This window comes from Tursiops truncatus, chromosome 14 (genome assembly GCF_011762595.2).
Source record: "Tursiops truncatus isolate mTurTru1 chromosome 14, mTurTru1.mat.Y, whole genome shotgun sequence".
In the NCBI taxonomy this organism is placed as follows: Eukaryota; Metazoa; Chordata; class Mammalia; order Artiodactyla; family Delphinidae; genus Tursiops; species Tursiops truncatus.
The window spans coordinates 18921235-18936388 of NC_047047.1; the positions used below are offsets into that span (position 1 = coordinate 18921235).

The 15154-nt window shown below is 38.0% G+C and overlaps 1 protein-coding gene across 2 annotated transcripts in view; it reads right to left on the reverse strand.

Moving 5' to 3' along the window:
• The window catches only part of CTNNA2 (catenin alpha 2), a 1042487-nt gene that overhangs the window by 104809 nt on the left and 922524 nt on the right, over nucleotides 1-15154 (reverse strand). For both annotated transcript variants that reach the window (XM_019942095.3, XM_019942096.3), the window contains 2 exons: nucleotides 2671-2763; nucleotides 1921-2077 (listed from right to left, as the gene is read on the reverse strand). In XM_019942095.3, the coding sequence (XP_019797654.1) occupies nucleotides 1921-2077; nucleotides 2671-2763 (250 nt within the window). Of the gene's footprint in view, nucleotides 1-1920; nucleotides 2078-2670; nucleotides 2764-15154 lie in introns of those variants that run through there.

Below are 15154 nucleotides of genomic sequence, written 5' to 3' on the forward strand. Positions count from 1 at the left end.
TTGCTGTGTGAGTTCTGAGGCTGGTTGGAGAGTCCCCCTGCCCCTTTTGGGGACCCCTATAGTCATCTTGACAAAGACTGACTACATACAAGAAAGATGCTCAGTCCTGGTGTCCGTCCTTCTGTTCCCCACCACTCAAATCCCCAATGTGTCTATCCAAACAATTTCTAAGAACCTTATGAAAGATACATTTCTTGCATATCTTTTATGTTGTTAGGACTCACGCATCAGTGAAGCAAAAATCCCAGGAATGGCAACACATTGAGTTCTTTATCAGTCAACCCCTGGATATGGGTATGTTTAAATGAATAGTTGCTTTGACAAGTCATCAAAAACAAAGCACTTTGGGAATGAAGAATAAGACAGGTTTCCAAGAGGGAAGAGAGAGTGGAATGGTGGTACCAGAGGGGATGGCGAGGTTTGACGGGGTGGGGAAGGAGCTGCAATGAAAACTGGAAACATCAAAGGCAAATTCCCTTCTATCTAGACTTACTGAGAACTATATAGATTCTGGAAAGAGGATATCTGGATTTTAACTATACCTCTGCCAAGTTACCTACCTCTCAGTGCCTTACTTTTCTCAAAGGAAGGCTCAGAATAGTGATGCCTGTCTTATAAAACTTTGGTGTGAATTAAACCAAATAGCAGAAAGTCAGACAAATTATAGATACTGAGCATGTGTTCACTCATTTTTCCCATCTGCCTTGCCCTGTCCTCCATGATTTCAAAGTTGGCTTTTCCATCATCCATCAGATCTACAGATTCAACTATGCTGTTCTCAGACAAGCTTTAAACACAAGCCCCCAGTGGGAATTCATTGTCAGTTTCTTGGTGAAAGGAAAGACTGCAACTAGAGAAAAGTTTCTAAATACACTTAAGCCTCCTGCAGAAATCCCTTCCACACGTTGCAGTCAGAGGCCCTGTCTGTCTGGATCCCACCAGCTGTGCTGCAACCCCTCCCTCTCAGATCTCAGTAAGTCCTGGTCAAGGCTAGGGCACACCTGAGCTGTCAGGTGTGAGTTCCATATTCCTGTGGGTAGAGTCAACACCTGGTCAATTTGAATTTTCAAACGTCACTTGGTTATTTTAATGCCTCGCAAGGAAGCTGAGGTTTCTGGTGACCTCCTCCCCCATGCCTCCCATAGAGGCTTTTCCAGGTGAATTGGGCCAAGTGTGTTTCGTCAAATGTGTTTGGAAAAAGGCCCATTAGCTGGCGGTAGCCAAATTTGAAACAGCATTGATGAGCCCCGTTAAAGGTCAAATTGATTACATGGTTATTCAAATGCGCCAACATCCTTCAGTCTGGCTTCATTTACAAAGAAGAAAGTTACAGTTTCCAGTGATGATTAGTTACTCTCTCTCACTTCTTTCCACAACCTCATGGTCAAGTGCTCAAAGCCTCAATAACTCCCAAGTACCTTCTAATGGGTTCATTCTGTGGCTAACATTTCTTCCCAGCTTATCACAAACCTGGGTAACTTCACTTATTGAGGGAAAAAACCTTAATGCAGCCCAATTGGAATAACTCATTGTTTTTTTGATTTTTAAACGTAACCAGTCTCATAACCCATACCCTTTTTTAGATGGATGATTCAGATGCATCAAAGGCCATCCTATTTTAAAAACTCCAGGAAGTAAAAAGGAGCCTAACTCTACTTAAATAATCTGTTCAGGTTTCTAATATCTTGATCAGAAATTTGTGTTTTCCCCCCAAATGCTTTGGCTCAGTGTCTTGAAATAATGTGCACAGCAGAGAAGAATTTTCAAGAGGGTGTTACAATTACAGTTGCAGAGATGATTGACAGCTCAAAGGGCCAAGGAGAGCACTTGAAACAGAGACCCATGACATTTGAAAGATATTCCTCATCTCATCTTGTTCTCTTCCTTCGGCTGCCTTGTAAGGGGCCCGTTTGTGATTACCTGAGACAGAAAGGAAGTCATCCACTGAGGTGATGTCATCCACAGCCTCTGTCAGCACTCGGACCTGCTTTTCCCACTGGTCTTTGAAGACATCCATATTGTCCTGAGCAACTTTGCTCTGTGGCCGGGCAGCCAGTGTGAGAGCGGCATTGATGACCTATTTGTTAGAGACAATCCAGGGACATATTGACCACACTCTTTGACAGAGGAACAAGCAGGTCAAAGATCATGTTGAAATCCTGGACCCTGCAGCTTCCACAGATAAGTGGGTTCCCAGTGTTTGGAAGGACAATCAAAACATGAAACTTAAAGTAGGTTATCAACTACTACTAATTTTTGTTTGCTTTTCTTCTTTTTGTAAGATATAGGTTTCAAAAAGTGCTTACTGGACAAAGCCTACTTAGCACAGATGTGGCAGAAATAGAAGTCTTGTTCTACATGCGCAAGCATATAATTTAGTGGTTGAGACACTAAAGGTAAATAGATATGGAGCATTGAAACAACAGTCCAAGACAAATAGAAGAAAGTCAATAGGAGTGGAAAAGAGAATAATCGCCACAGTAATTCTGAAGAGACTGGAATAGTTTGAAGTTCTTTTTGAGAAAGGCAGAACCTGAAATGGCCCATGAACGTTGGGTAGCACTTTCTAGTGAGAGGAAAGAGGGCAAGGCAAGGAAATGAGTGACATGAGGGCTGGAGCATAGAAGATCTGAAATATCAGGCTTTGTAAACAAAGTAAATGAGGCTTACCTGGGGACACAGGCTGTCAATCTGCGTGGCTGCCATCCGAACTAATTTCACCCCTTCTTCATTGTTGGAGATGGAACAGGCCAAATTGGCAACCTGTATTGAAGAGGATTTGAACGAAAATGATGTTGGGACCAAGGGAAAATACACTGTTGCATGACCTTATACCTTCCCTGGAGAGTGCCACATCCAGGAGAATCCTTTCACAAATGAGATAAAGGGACCCTTCTGTATTAAACCAAATATTACTAAGTCTTCTGTCTGTAGGCATTTCTATCAGAAAAGCAAGGTGTTAATAACAAATCATTGCTTCAAGATTCTTGAGCACACAAAATAATGTATTTTAACTGGGTTCTTCTGAACTCTTTCCCCCTCCATCTACACTCTCACTTGAACTCCCTAAGACTCATTATTGAATGCAAAGCATTGTGATTTTGGCCACATCAGTACTAAATTCTGACCAGTGAGAGAGATGCCACAGGCAATGCTTTTGATTTTAAAGATACCCATAGTAAACTGAAAATTAGTGTCTGTTACCCCAAAGAACCCAAGATCTTCCTGTCACAGTCTGTCAGGAAGATGTCAGTCCACCAGTAGTCAACTCAAATGCTTTCAGGGGCCAGGCAGTTCTGAAAAGTGTGTAGAAAAGCCTGGTGTAATCCAGTAGGCAGTGGGGGGAGTGTTCAGCCAATGAGGACATGCAAGTCCACTATAAAGGCATTCAAGTTTGATTTTTAAAACATACTATACCAGCCAAAACAGCTGAACTGAATTCAAGTTCCCAGGTCAAGCATTTCAATGTTATTCCTTCTCTTCAAGGAGTGAGAATTGGTAATACAAGGCCGGCCTGATTGGCCAAGGTCAACAGCACACAAAGTTATAATCAAAACACTGATCAGTCCCACCAAGCTGATGTCAAGAGGACAGGAGGATGGGGTTTAGAAAGGGCAAAGGAGAAGAGAAGGGCTGCCAGGGCTAGGAGCAGTAGGGCAAGTAGAGTACATGATTAGCAGAGAGAATCCCTAGGAGCCCTGTGGCCACCTGCCTTTTTGTATCACTTTTTTGTTCACTTCTGCTCTCCAAAACAAGACTGCCTCCCTACTATGCCTTAATGCTCTGGGAGATTCAAATGCACTGCGTATGTGTATAGTTCCTAATGTGAAAGAAACCTTAGTGTGGAACAGGGAGAGCAGCACAGAGCTGGAGATCAAGAGGTTCAACCACTAACCCATTCTGTAAGTCATGTCACATTTGGAGGATTGTTTCCTTATCAGCAAAAGGAGATGGATAGATGGTGATACTAGGGATACTTTCAAAGATGACCTCAATAAATCATTAGTGCAAAGAATCCCATTTTGAAGCTTTTAAGAAAGAACATATTAAATCTATTACAGTGAGAATATATACTATGAGAAACCACAGATTTAATTTCAAAAGTTATCATGTAGTTTCTTATATTTTATAGTTTACCTTTGATTCTTCAGATAATTTTCACTATGTAACTTAGTTTTCAAAGAGAAAGACAAACATGCCTTTTTATACCCATTCATAGGATACTAAATGCCCAGGGGTATGAGGAGGCTCCTTGGAGGGAGAGCAAGAACGCAGGTTCTCAATTTCAATATTGTCTCCACTCTGCTTTTTTATTAATCTTTGTTATATTTGTATTCTACTGCATTTTATATTCCAAACACCTGAATAAGTATGTGACATAGAATTGGTGCTCAATACATGTTTATTGAATTAAAGAGTAACCTTTTAATAGCTTTTGAAGATTGCATATAGTGATTTGGAATACATAATAAGTTAAAGATACTCTTAAAGATAAAGTTGTTAGTCCTGTAATTTGGCTGGACAAATTTTCACATTACCTTTTAGCAGATGTTTACTAACGTCATGGAGCTAAACAATAGTTCTTACATTCTAGTCCATTGTTTGAGTCCAGAATGCAGTGGCCCCTGTCCATGGTGGCGTGTGAAATCAGGATGGTGTGATGAATTTTTGAGAAAGATATATGTATTTAATTTAAAATTCTGTCTTTTAATCTTAAGTTCTTCCCATTTCTGCTGTTGAAAACCTTTCATTTTATGAAATGATGATTTCAGATGATGGTATTGTTTGCTTTTTATCATCCTTGCTTGGTATGCGACAGAGACTTGAGGTCACACTTTTCCATTGCAGTGAACAACTGCTAAAGAGTTTGGTATATGACTATATAAGGACAACAACATGAAAACTTTAAAATGCTCCAGGAATCAGATCTTGGGTAATATTTGCTTGCATCTTTGTAAGATGAAAAGTAAGAAAATACCAGCACTCTCAATGAGATAAAGGCTCTAGACCAAGTATTAAATGGCTGTTGACATAAAAATATTTATAAATAAGAAAAAGAAAGAGAACCATATATCATGTATCTTTTGATAGAATGACAGAACACTACCTATGAAACGTTCTTGCCAAAAGCAACAACAACAACAAAAACAACAAAACATGAAAATGATCAGCCTTAGGATCGATTCTCAATTTACAGAAATCCAAGGGACAAACATGTAAAATAAAACCACATGGATGCCATCATGAAAATCCTGACGGTGATAACTAGTAGAAAAAAGTCAGACCTTTATAGATCCTGAATAGACAAATAAACCATTATATAAATATCCATAAATATTTAAATGAATTTTTATATATATGTACATTGTAAAACAATGAAAGAAATTTAAAATTCACTAAATATTTGATGATATTAAGGGGTTAATGTTTAAAATACCCTAGTAATAATTCAGTTATTTTATTTAAAGTATCCATAGCTTTTATATATGTTTTTTATGTAATGTTTTAAAATACCCTAGTAATACTTCAGTTAAGTGTCCATAGCTATATATATATATATATATATATATATATATATATATATATATATATACACACACAGACACACACACACACACACACACACACACACATATATCGAGATGCTTATGGATGAAATTATATGTTTGGGATTTGCTTCACAGTTATTTAGGGTAGGGGAAATGGGTGGAGGTATAGAAAAAATGACTGGCTATTAGTTCAGAATGGTCGAAGCTGTGTGATACTATATGATGGTTCATTATACAGGCTCTACTTTAAGATATGCTTGAAATTTTCCATAATAAAAGTGGTTTTTTTTTAATGCAGTAACTACAATCTATTATATCACCAGCTCTGATAAAATACTTTCTTGCACTTGTATGAGTTTCAAGGGAGCCTAGTATAAGTCAGGGAGAAGCCTGAGTATGGTTTAGAGGTAAGGCTTGCAGACAGCAGAAGAGTGTCAGCCTAAGCACAGAAGGGAATACTGTAATGGCTTGTATAAGACACAGAGGTGGCTCTCCAGACCACACAGTCTCCTGCACATGCTGGTGGCAGATCCCCAGGCAGGTCCCTGGGAATGATGGGGCTGAGAAGAACTGGGCTCTTGTGTGAGGGAGATGCCAACCAGTAACTTCCACATTGTGATAAAAAACAAACAAACAAATTTTTTTTTGTATCCTTTGAAATGTTTCTTCATCCTTTGTTTAATAAACTCTATTATGGCTCAGATCTAGTGTGGGGACTTCCTTGCGCAACAGAATCATAGTAGGGGAATAGTGCTAGCAACACTTAGCAAAAATAAATAAATGACAACTCCCAATAGTTCTTCAATTACTTATTCTCTTTAATTTACTGATTTATAAATCCTAAAGCCTGGCAGCCTCCACTCTGAAATGTACTCCTGCTGTTTAAGTCTACTTAAAATCAGAATTTCATTTACCTTGTGTTATATTCTACAACATTCTGAAAATATTTCCAACACGATGCTAAGGATTTCACTATCTCCAAAGGCAGGCTTCTGTATTTTAAACTGGTCATGAACACAATCCAAATTCCTATCTTCCTTGTTTTCCTTTGGCTTGCCTTTGTGTTTCTCACTGGACTCATTGACGTCATGGTGACTCTGAACATGGTTTTATATATTGTGATTTTGAGAACTCTGGCAGCAAACACTAAGTTTCAGTCTTGAGGCAGCTCCTAATCAATAATGCAGCTTGAAATGCCAGTGAATATTTCAACACCAGTACAAGGCTACTGCACACAGTAGGTACTTAATGATTGATTTCAACTAACTGTTCTTTAACTACAGCTCTTATGTTACGATATCAGAAACTCTTTGGTGAAATAAAATGTCCTATGTTTCAAATCACAATATTATCTCCTTTTAAAAAAAAATTTGGCATGATAGTCTTCCTAAGGGGGGGAGGAGGGGAAGAGAATAGTAGAATAGAATCATGAGACATTAGAAAAAAACTAATTGGAGTAAAAAAATGAACAATATACCATTAATAGATCAGTGTTATGAGACTGCAAACCAAAATTGAGTGATATGATTATATTTACTAGAATTTTGAAACCTGCTTGAATCAACTAAATAGGTAATATTTACAGGCTGGTGCTGGCCTCTGCTTTCTCCACTCTTGAATTGTTTACAACTTAGCTCAGGCAACAAGAGTCAGTTGTCTTCCTGGGGGCTCAAAAAACAATAAAGTCTATCATTAACTATTAAATGTTGGGCTATTTAGATTGATTTATGATTTGTGAAAGTGACTAGGCCATGAGTAAAGTGGCAAAGCGCCTTGGTGAGCTAATTGCACTAAATTTCCCAAGACTCTCTCAGGAAAGGAAACCCTCCTCCATGACTTCTGAGAGCATAATGGATTTGGGGAAGTAAAAGCTAAAAAGACTGGGCCAAGTCTTCTATCCTTGACTTAGGTGCCTTAAAAACTGGTTATCTTGGGGGAAAGAAGGAAGCTTAGCAGCCTTAGCTAAGTTGTATGCTGCTGACTACAAGAGCTTTAAGGGCTCAAAAAAGAAATGATCAGTACTCCTGGCTGGGAATCAAGTAAACACATCATGGAGAGGTAAGATATCCATCTCATAATGCTTTTCTGATTGCATGATTAGAACAATTTTCTGGATGCTCAAAGACTATGATATTTTTCACTCTTCTGGAGGCACACTGGGTAAATAGATATATCAAACAATAATATCATTAGCAGTTTTAGAAAGACAATAAACTACCAGGGAGAGCTGATGCTGATTCTCCTAAGAAAGGAACTTGCTCCTTAAACCAAATCTGTATGATTGGCATCCATTCCTGAACCCTTTAATCATCACCTTAGCTGACCAAAAACAGATAGAGATATTCCAGGGACACTGATGGCAGAGATAAAAGTGACAAAATCAAGAATGTGTGGAGTCCTCATAAAAATACATTGTGATTTTTAAAAATGCAAGATGTTTTCAATCAAACACATGTACCAAAAAACACCACACAGCTCGAAGTTCCTCATGAACAGAACACTGTAGCTATCAAATTTGTCTGTTTTTTGTTCCTTGCTGTTGATCTATTTTATTTTGGGTTTTATTATTTTTTATTTTTAAAAAAAATTTATTGGAGTATAGTTGATTTAAAATGTGTTAGAAAAGAATAAAATACCTAGGAATAAACCTACCTAAGGAGACAAAAGACCTGTATGCAGAAAACTATAAGACACTGATGAAAGAAATTAAAGATGATACAAATGGATGGAAACATATACCATGTTCTTGGATTGGAAAAAACAACATTGTGAAAATGACTATATGACCCAAAGCAATCTACAAATTGAATGCAATCCCTATCAAACTATCAATGGCATTTTTCACAGAACTAGAACAAAAAAATTCACAATTTGTATGGAAACACAAAAGACCCTGAATAGCCAAAACAATCTTGAAAAAGAAAAACAGAGCTGGAGGAATCAGGCTCCTGAACTTCAGAATATACTACAAAGCTACAGTAATCAAGAAAGTATTGTACTGGCACAAAAACAGAAACATAGATCAACGGAACAGGATAGAAAGCCCAGAGATAAACCCACGCACATATGGTCACCTTATCTTTGATAAAGGAAGCAAGAGTATACAAGAGAGAAAAGACAGCCTCTTCAATAGGTGGTGCTGGGAAAATTGTACAGCTACATGTAAAAGAATGAAATTAGAACACTTCCTAACGCCATACACAAAAATAAACTCAAAATGGATTAAAGACCTAAATATAAGGCCAGACATTATAAAACTCTTAGAGGAAAACATAGGAAGAACACTCTATGACATAAATCACAGCAAGATCCTTTTTGACTCACTTCCTAGAGAAATGGAAATAAAAAGAAAAATAAACAAATGGACCTATGAAACTTAAAAGCTTTTGCACAGCAGAGGAAACCATAAAAGAGACAAAAAGACAACACGCAGAATGGAAGAAAATATTTGCAAATAAAACAACTGACAAAGGATTAATTTCAAAAATATATAAGCAGCTCATGCAGCTCAATATCAAGAAAACAAACAACCCAATCCAAAAATGGGCACAAGACCTAAATAGACATTTCTCCAGAGAAGATATACAGATTGCCAACAAAAACATGAAAAGATGCTCAACATCACTAATCATTAGAGAAATGCAAATCAAAACTATAATGAGGTATCACCTCACACCACTCAGAATGTCCATCATCAAAAAATCTACAAACAATTAATGCTGGAGAGGGTGTGGAGGAAAGGGAACCCTCTTGCACTGTTGGTGGGAATGTAAATTGATACAGCCACTATGGAGAACAGTATGAAGTGTCCTTAAAAAACGAGAACTACCATATAACCCAGCAATCCTACTACTGGGCATATACCCTGAGAAAACCTTAATACAAAAAGAGTCATGTACCATAATGTTCATTGCAGCACTATTTACAATAGCCTGGACATGGAAGCAACCTAAGTGTCCATTGACAGTTGAATGGATAAAGATGTGGCATATATATACAATGGGATATTACTCAGCCATAAAAAGAAACGAAATTGAGTTATTTGTAGTGAGGTGGATGCACCTAGAGTCTGTCATACAGAATGAAGTAAGTCAGAAAGAGAAAAACAAATACTGTATGCTAACACATGTATATGGAATCTAAAAAAAAAAAAAAAATGGTTCTGATGAACCTAGGTCCATGACAGGAATAAACACACAGATGTAGAGAATGGACTTGAGGACATGGGGAGGGGGAAGGGTAAGCTGGGACAAAGTGAGAGAGTGGCATTGACATATATACACTACCAAATGTAAAATAGATAGCTAGTGGGAAGCAGCCACATAGCACAGGGAGATCAGCTTCGTGCTTTGCAACCACTTAGAGGGGTGGGATAAGGAGGGTGGGAGGGAGATGCAAGAGGGAGGGGATATGGGGATATACGTATGCATATAGCTGATTCACTTTTTTATACAGCAGAAACTAACACAACATTGTAAAGCAATTATACTCCAATAAAGGTGTTAAAAAAAAAAAAACGCAATGAGATATCACCTCAAAAAAAAAAAAAAATGTTGTGTTACTTTCTGCCGTATAGCAAAGTGAATCAGCCATACATATACATATATCCACTCTTTTAAAATTCTTTTCCCATATAGGTCATTACAGAGTATTGAGAAGCGTTCCCTTTGCTACACAGTAGGTCCTTGTTGGTTATCTATTTTATATATAGCAGTGTATATATGTTAATCCCAAACTCCTAATTTATCTCCCCACTTCCAGCTTTCCCCTTGGTAACCATAAGTTTGTTTTCTATGTCTGTGAGTCTGTTTCTGTTTTGTAAGTAAGTTCATTTGTATCATTTTTTAGATTCCACATATAATTGATATTTTATGATATCTGTCTTTAAGAAAAATTTGGTTTTGTGTGGACATCACAGACAGAAAGTAGCTCTGTCTCAGTAATGCCATAGTCTTGTTTGAACACTTACAAGAAAAGCCAAAAATACCTGGAAGGCTGCTCCTTAATTAGACATTAAAAATCTCAGCTATAGTATTTAGGCATTTAACTCCAAAGTGATATGAGGTACATCAGAAAGACAAGAATGTTTTCTTCTTTTCTGGTCCTGGAAATCAAATTACATTCTTAAATATTTGCAGTTCTGTTCAGTTCCAGACACCAGCACATATTCAGTGCATTCAACACCCACTTTATCATTTCACTAATTTTTACAGCTTCAGGTATCATATGGGTGTTTTAAGAGCACACTATTGAAATAAAGCAGAATAGCAATTCAGAGATTTATAAAGCACTTGCTTCTCATGTTAATATTTCATTATCATCATAAATTTGAGGATAAAATGAACTTATTTACTATTAAAAGGGAATTTATGGAATTTTCAATCACCAAGGTCATATGAAACCATAAGGACAAGAGACGATGCCGTGAATTCCAGGCAAATGTTATTCTCTATGATGATCATAGCAATGAAGAGAGCTATGGTCTCAATCTGAAGATTTATTCAGTTACCTGCACTGATACAATTAGGACACAAAATGATGTTAACATATACATGCCTATCTGATACAGAATTTCAAGGTTTCTACAAAACATACCTCCTATATTACAGATGGAGAATTCTTTAATTCAGTAAGAGACAAAGCAATACACTTCCCTGAACTCTGAGAGGCAAGACAGAAGCAGCCGATGTTATGCCAAAGGAATTCAACCTTAAGAAGACAAAGAACTTCCACAGAGATGGACATAGGAGTAGATTTAGTGACCACCTTCACAGCTTGATTGGAGCAGAGCCCGAAAGGTCTGGCTGTCCCCAAAAATGTTTGCAACAGTGTCTCTCTTTCACTCTGAGATATTATGAAATCCTTTTAAAATGTAGCTACTTATGGTGATAATAAAATGAGCTAATGTTTGTTAAAAAAAAAAATGTAGCTGCCTCAGACCGAGATGAGTTTATCAACCTGATTACCAGTAACTGAGGCTCTGAAGGACTGAAGAGGCTTAGACAACAGGGATAGTTTGATCAGGGAAGGATGGCTTAATAGAGGTTGGCAGCTGGGGCAGCATGAAGACGCAGAAGGAGAGGAAAAAATGAGAAACGCTTTTTCTTGCTTTTGTTTTAAAGGACCTCACTGAAGCATCTGACATTCTTGATTATTCTATATGTTTTAATGTTTAAAAATCATATGATGATCCAGAGGCTGGGCTCTGGAGGCAAGCAGCCTGGGGTTTACATCTTGCCAGCCAAGAAAGGTGCTTTGCCTCTGTGAGCCTCAATTTTTTCAACGATAACACAAACTGGTACTCACAGATATAGAGAACAAACTAGTGGTTACCAGTGGGGAGAAGGAAGAGGAAGCAGAGCAAGATAGGGGTGGGGGAGTAAGAGGTACAGATTATTAGGTATAAAATAAGCTACAAGGATATATTGTATAACACAGGAAATATAGCCAGTATTTTATAATAACTATAAATGAAGTATAACTTTTGAAAATTGTGAATCACTATATTGTACACTGTATTGTAACTTATATAGTATTGTATTGTACACTGTATTGTATTGTAACTTATATAGTATTGTATTGTACACTGTATTGTAACTTATATAGTATTGTATAGTAACTATATTTCAATTAAAAATTCTTCTGTTTTGTAAATAAGTTTATTTGTATCATTTTTTTAGAGTCTGCGTATAAGCAGTAGCATATGATATTTGTCTTTCTCTGTCTGACTTACTTCACTTAGTATGAGAAACAGACTCATGGACTTAGAGAATGAGTTTATGGTTACCGGGGGAATGGTGTGGAGGGATAGATTGGGAGTTTGGGATTAACATGGACACACTGCTATATTTAAAATAGATAACCAACAATGACCTACTATTAAAAAAAAATGCTGATAGAAACAAACAAACAAACATACTGGTGATAAGGTTGAAATGAAAATGGTTACTGTTATTAACCCAGTACCCAGCAAGGATTTGAGAGATATTATTTTCATACTGTGCATTTTATTTAAAGGTCACTATCAAATAAATACTTTAATAATATCAATCACTGATGCATTCAGCCATTCAAATATTGAGTACCTTAGATGTACCATATAGTGAAGATACAGAGGAGATCAAGTTAAGCATGATTTATATTCCTTAGAGAAGCTTATATTTAAATCAGACAAGTAAATGCATTTTTATAGTTCACATCATGAAGATTACTACAAAGGAAATAAAATGGAGGCAGTGACAGAGAATAAAGGGAGGTCAATTTTATGTGTGATTATTGCATCCTTCAGTTACAATTTTTATAAAGTTACAATCTCAGTATGTACCCTTTCGTTACTGCTTAATCTCTTATATCGCAAATATTTCCAGTGTCTGTATACTTGTAGTCAATTTTTATAACAGAATAAAATCACCAAATGTTTTCGCTTTATTATTTGGCAAGTCAATTCCCTGTTGCCAGACATTTAAAGGACTCTCCAGTGTTTGCTGTTACTAAAAACAGAGTAACATACATCTTTAGGCATGCAGTTTTGCTTCTGTCAGAAGTGGACTTTCTGGGTTAGGGATAATGGTACGGTGCTTGTTTACATATGGCCATGTGCTTGCTGAAAGGTCCCCAGCAAGGCATGATTTATTACCTCTCCAGTGTCACCAGCATTAGCTCTACACTCCTGGACACTGTTTCTCCTTGCCTTCTCGGACACCTCCTCATCTGAATGCCTTTCCAGCCTTCATTCTACAAACCACAAGTATAAGTCGGTATTGCTTAAAAAGTCACTTCATTTTCCCAGCTAGACTGTGAATTCTTGCAGGACAGAGGCCTTCACTCCACCTAGTACATAGCTGGGATCACGGGTACTCAATTCTAATTTTTTGAATTTATTAAATCCCACAAATTGCCTTTATGCAATATAAAGTAGAACACCATTCAACTTGTCATAAACTAGTCATACAAGCTAGGAGGGCCCCAAGTTCTACAATCTGGAGTTGCAAGCAAGTATATGTCCTCCATGCCATCCTTTCCACAGTTTATCATCAAATCAGCTTTCAGAAGCTAAGACCAAATGAAACCTATACAACATCTTGCCACATGGTGCTGGGGAACAGTTTCTTCTTAATCCCACCAGTCTTTGTACCCTTGCTGGTACTTACATACCTGTGAGGACACAAATCTGCATTCCTAGGGCTCCTCAGGGATGCTGAGCAGCCTGTGTTCTCAGGTACACACACACCACTAGCCAATAACTGTTCGCATGCCTCTGCCCAAATTAAAATGATCAGTCTGCCCTGGTGACTCTGATGAAGGTAATCGCTAGTTCACATTCATGAACAAACTGATGTGCCTGCTTTGTAACTGAATCACTCAGCATAAATCTATACCCTTCATATATAAAAAACTCAGTGGCTTAAAATAATGCAATAAAGCATCACCTAATGCCTTCTTGATGCCTGTTCATCAATAATGTGGTTGTGTGAAAAGGATAGGAGGGACTTAGCATGTGTTATCTAAAATCATGCAATGAATGTAATACCCTTTTCATTACTATAGACCTTCTGAGATTTTGTTTCCTCCAACCATTCACTGAGAAATTAAGTTATTACTCTCCACTACTATTTGGTCTCTCAGAGTCTCATGTAAGTAAATAAAATCTTAACGTATTTCCATATAAAACATGTTGACCTTCGTATATGTGAGATGAATCCCCCGCTGCCTATGAATGGAGCCAGAGCTTCAGGTTCTGGCTCTAGCAGTGAAGAAGGGATGCACTGAAACACCCAGGGAAGGTTTGAAGAAGATCCAGATAATAAATGAGTACAGCCACTCTCCGTAGCCTGGTCTTAGACATTTCAAGATGACAAGTGGAGGGGTGGAGTCAAGGCCATAACCACAGTGAGGAGGAAGGACTCTAAGTATCCTAACCAATACTGAACCTGTGACTTCAGCCCTCTTTGCACAGAATTCCAACTTGATGAGGGAAATAGAAATCCCTACGTCCTCCACTTTATACTCCAGGGTTTGTTTTCTTTGGGGGGAGGTGCCTGCACCAATTAAATGCTTAGCAATCAGCCAAGGTTCAGTTCAAGGTCCACAAGTCCATGAAGACGTCCCATGCATACTGGCCAATAAAAATAGATTTCTTGGGCTTCCCTGGTGGCGCAGTGGTTGAGAGTCCGCCTGCCGATGCAGGGGACACGGGTTCATGCCCCGGTCTGGGAAAATCCCACATGCCGCGGAGCAGCTGGGCCCGTGAGCCATGGCCGCTGAGCCTGCGCATCCAGAGCCTGTGCTCCGCCACAGGAGAGGCCAAAAAAAAAAAAAAAAAATAGATCTCTCTTCTAAACCTTTTCAGGCTTACTACCTGCCTTACTGGTGGCTACTTTCCTCAAACTGTTGTTTAATTCATTACTTGTGGTATGTGCAGATGGATGGATGGGTACACACAGAATTAAATATGCAGATACACATAGATATTGTACATCTTCAATTCAATTCCAACCTCCTTGAGAATAATGGTTGTGTTTTATTCATCCTCGTGGCCCCTCTGGTTCCCTGTACAAGATTTCACACACAACAGGTATGAATGTGGTTCCAGGGCAGCCTCCCTA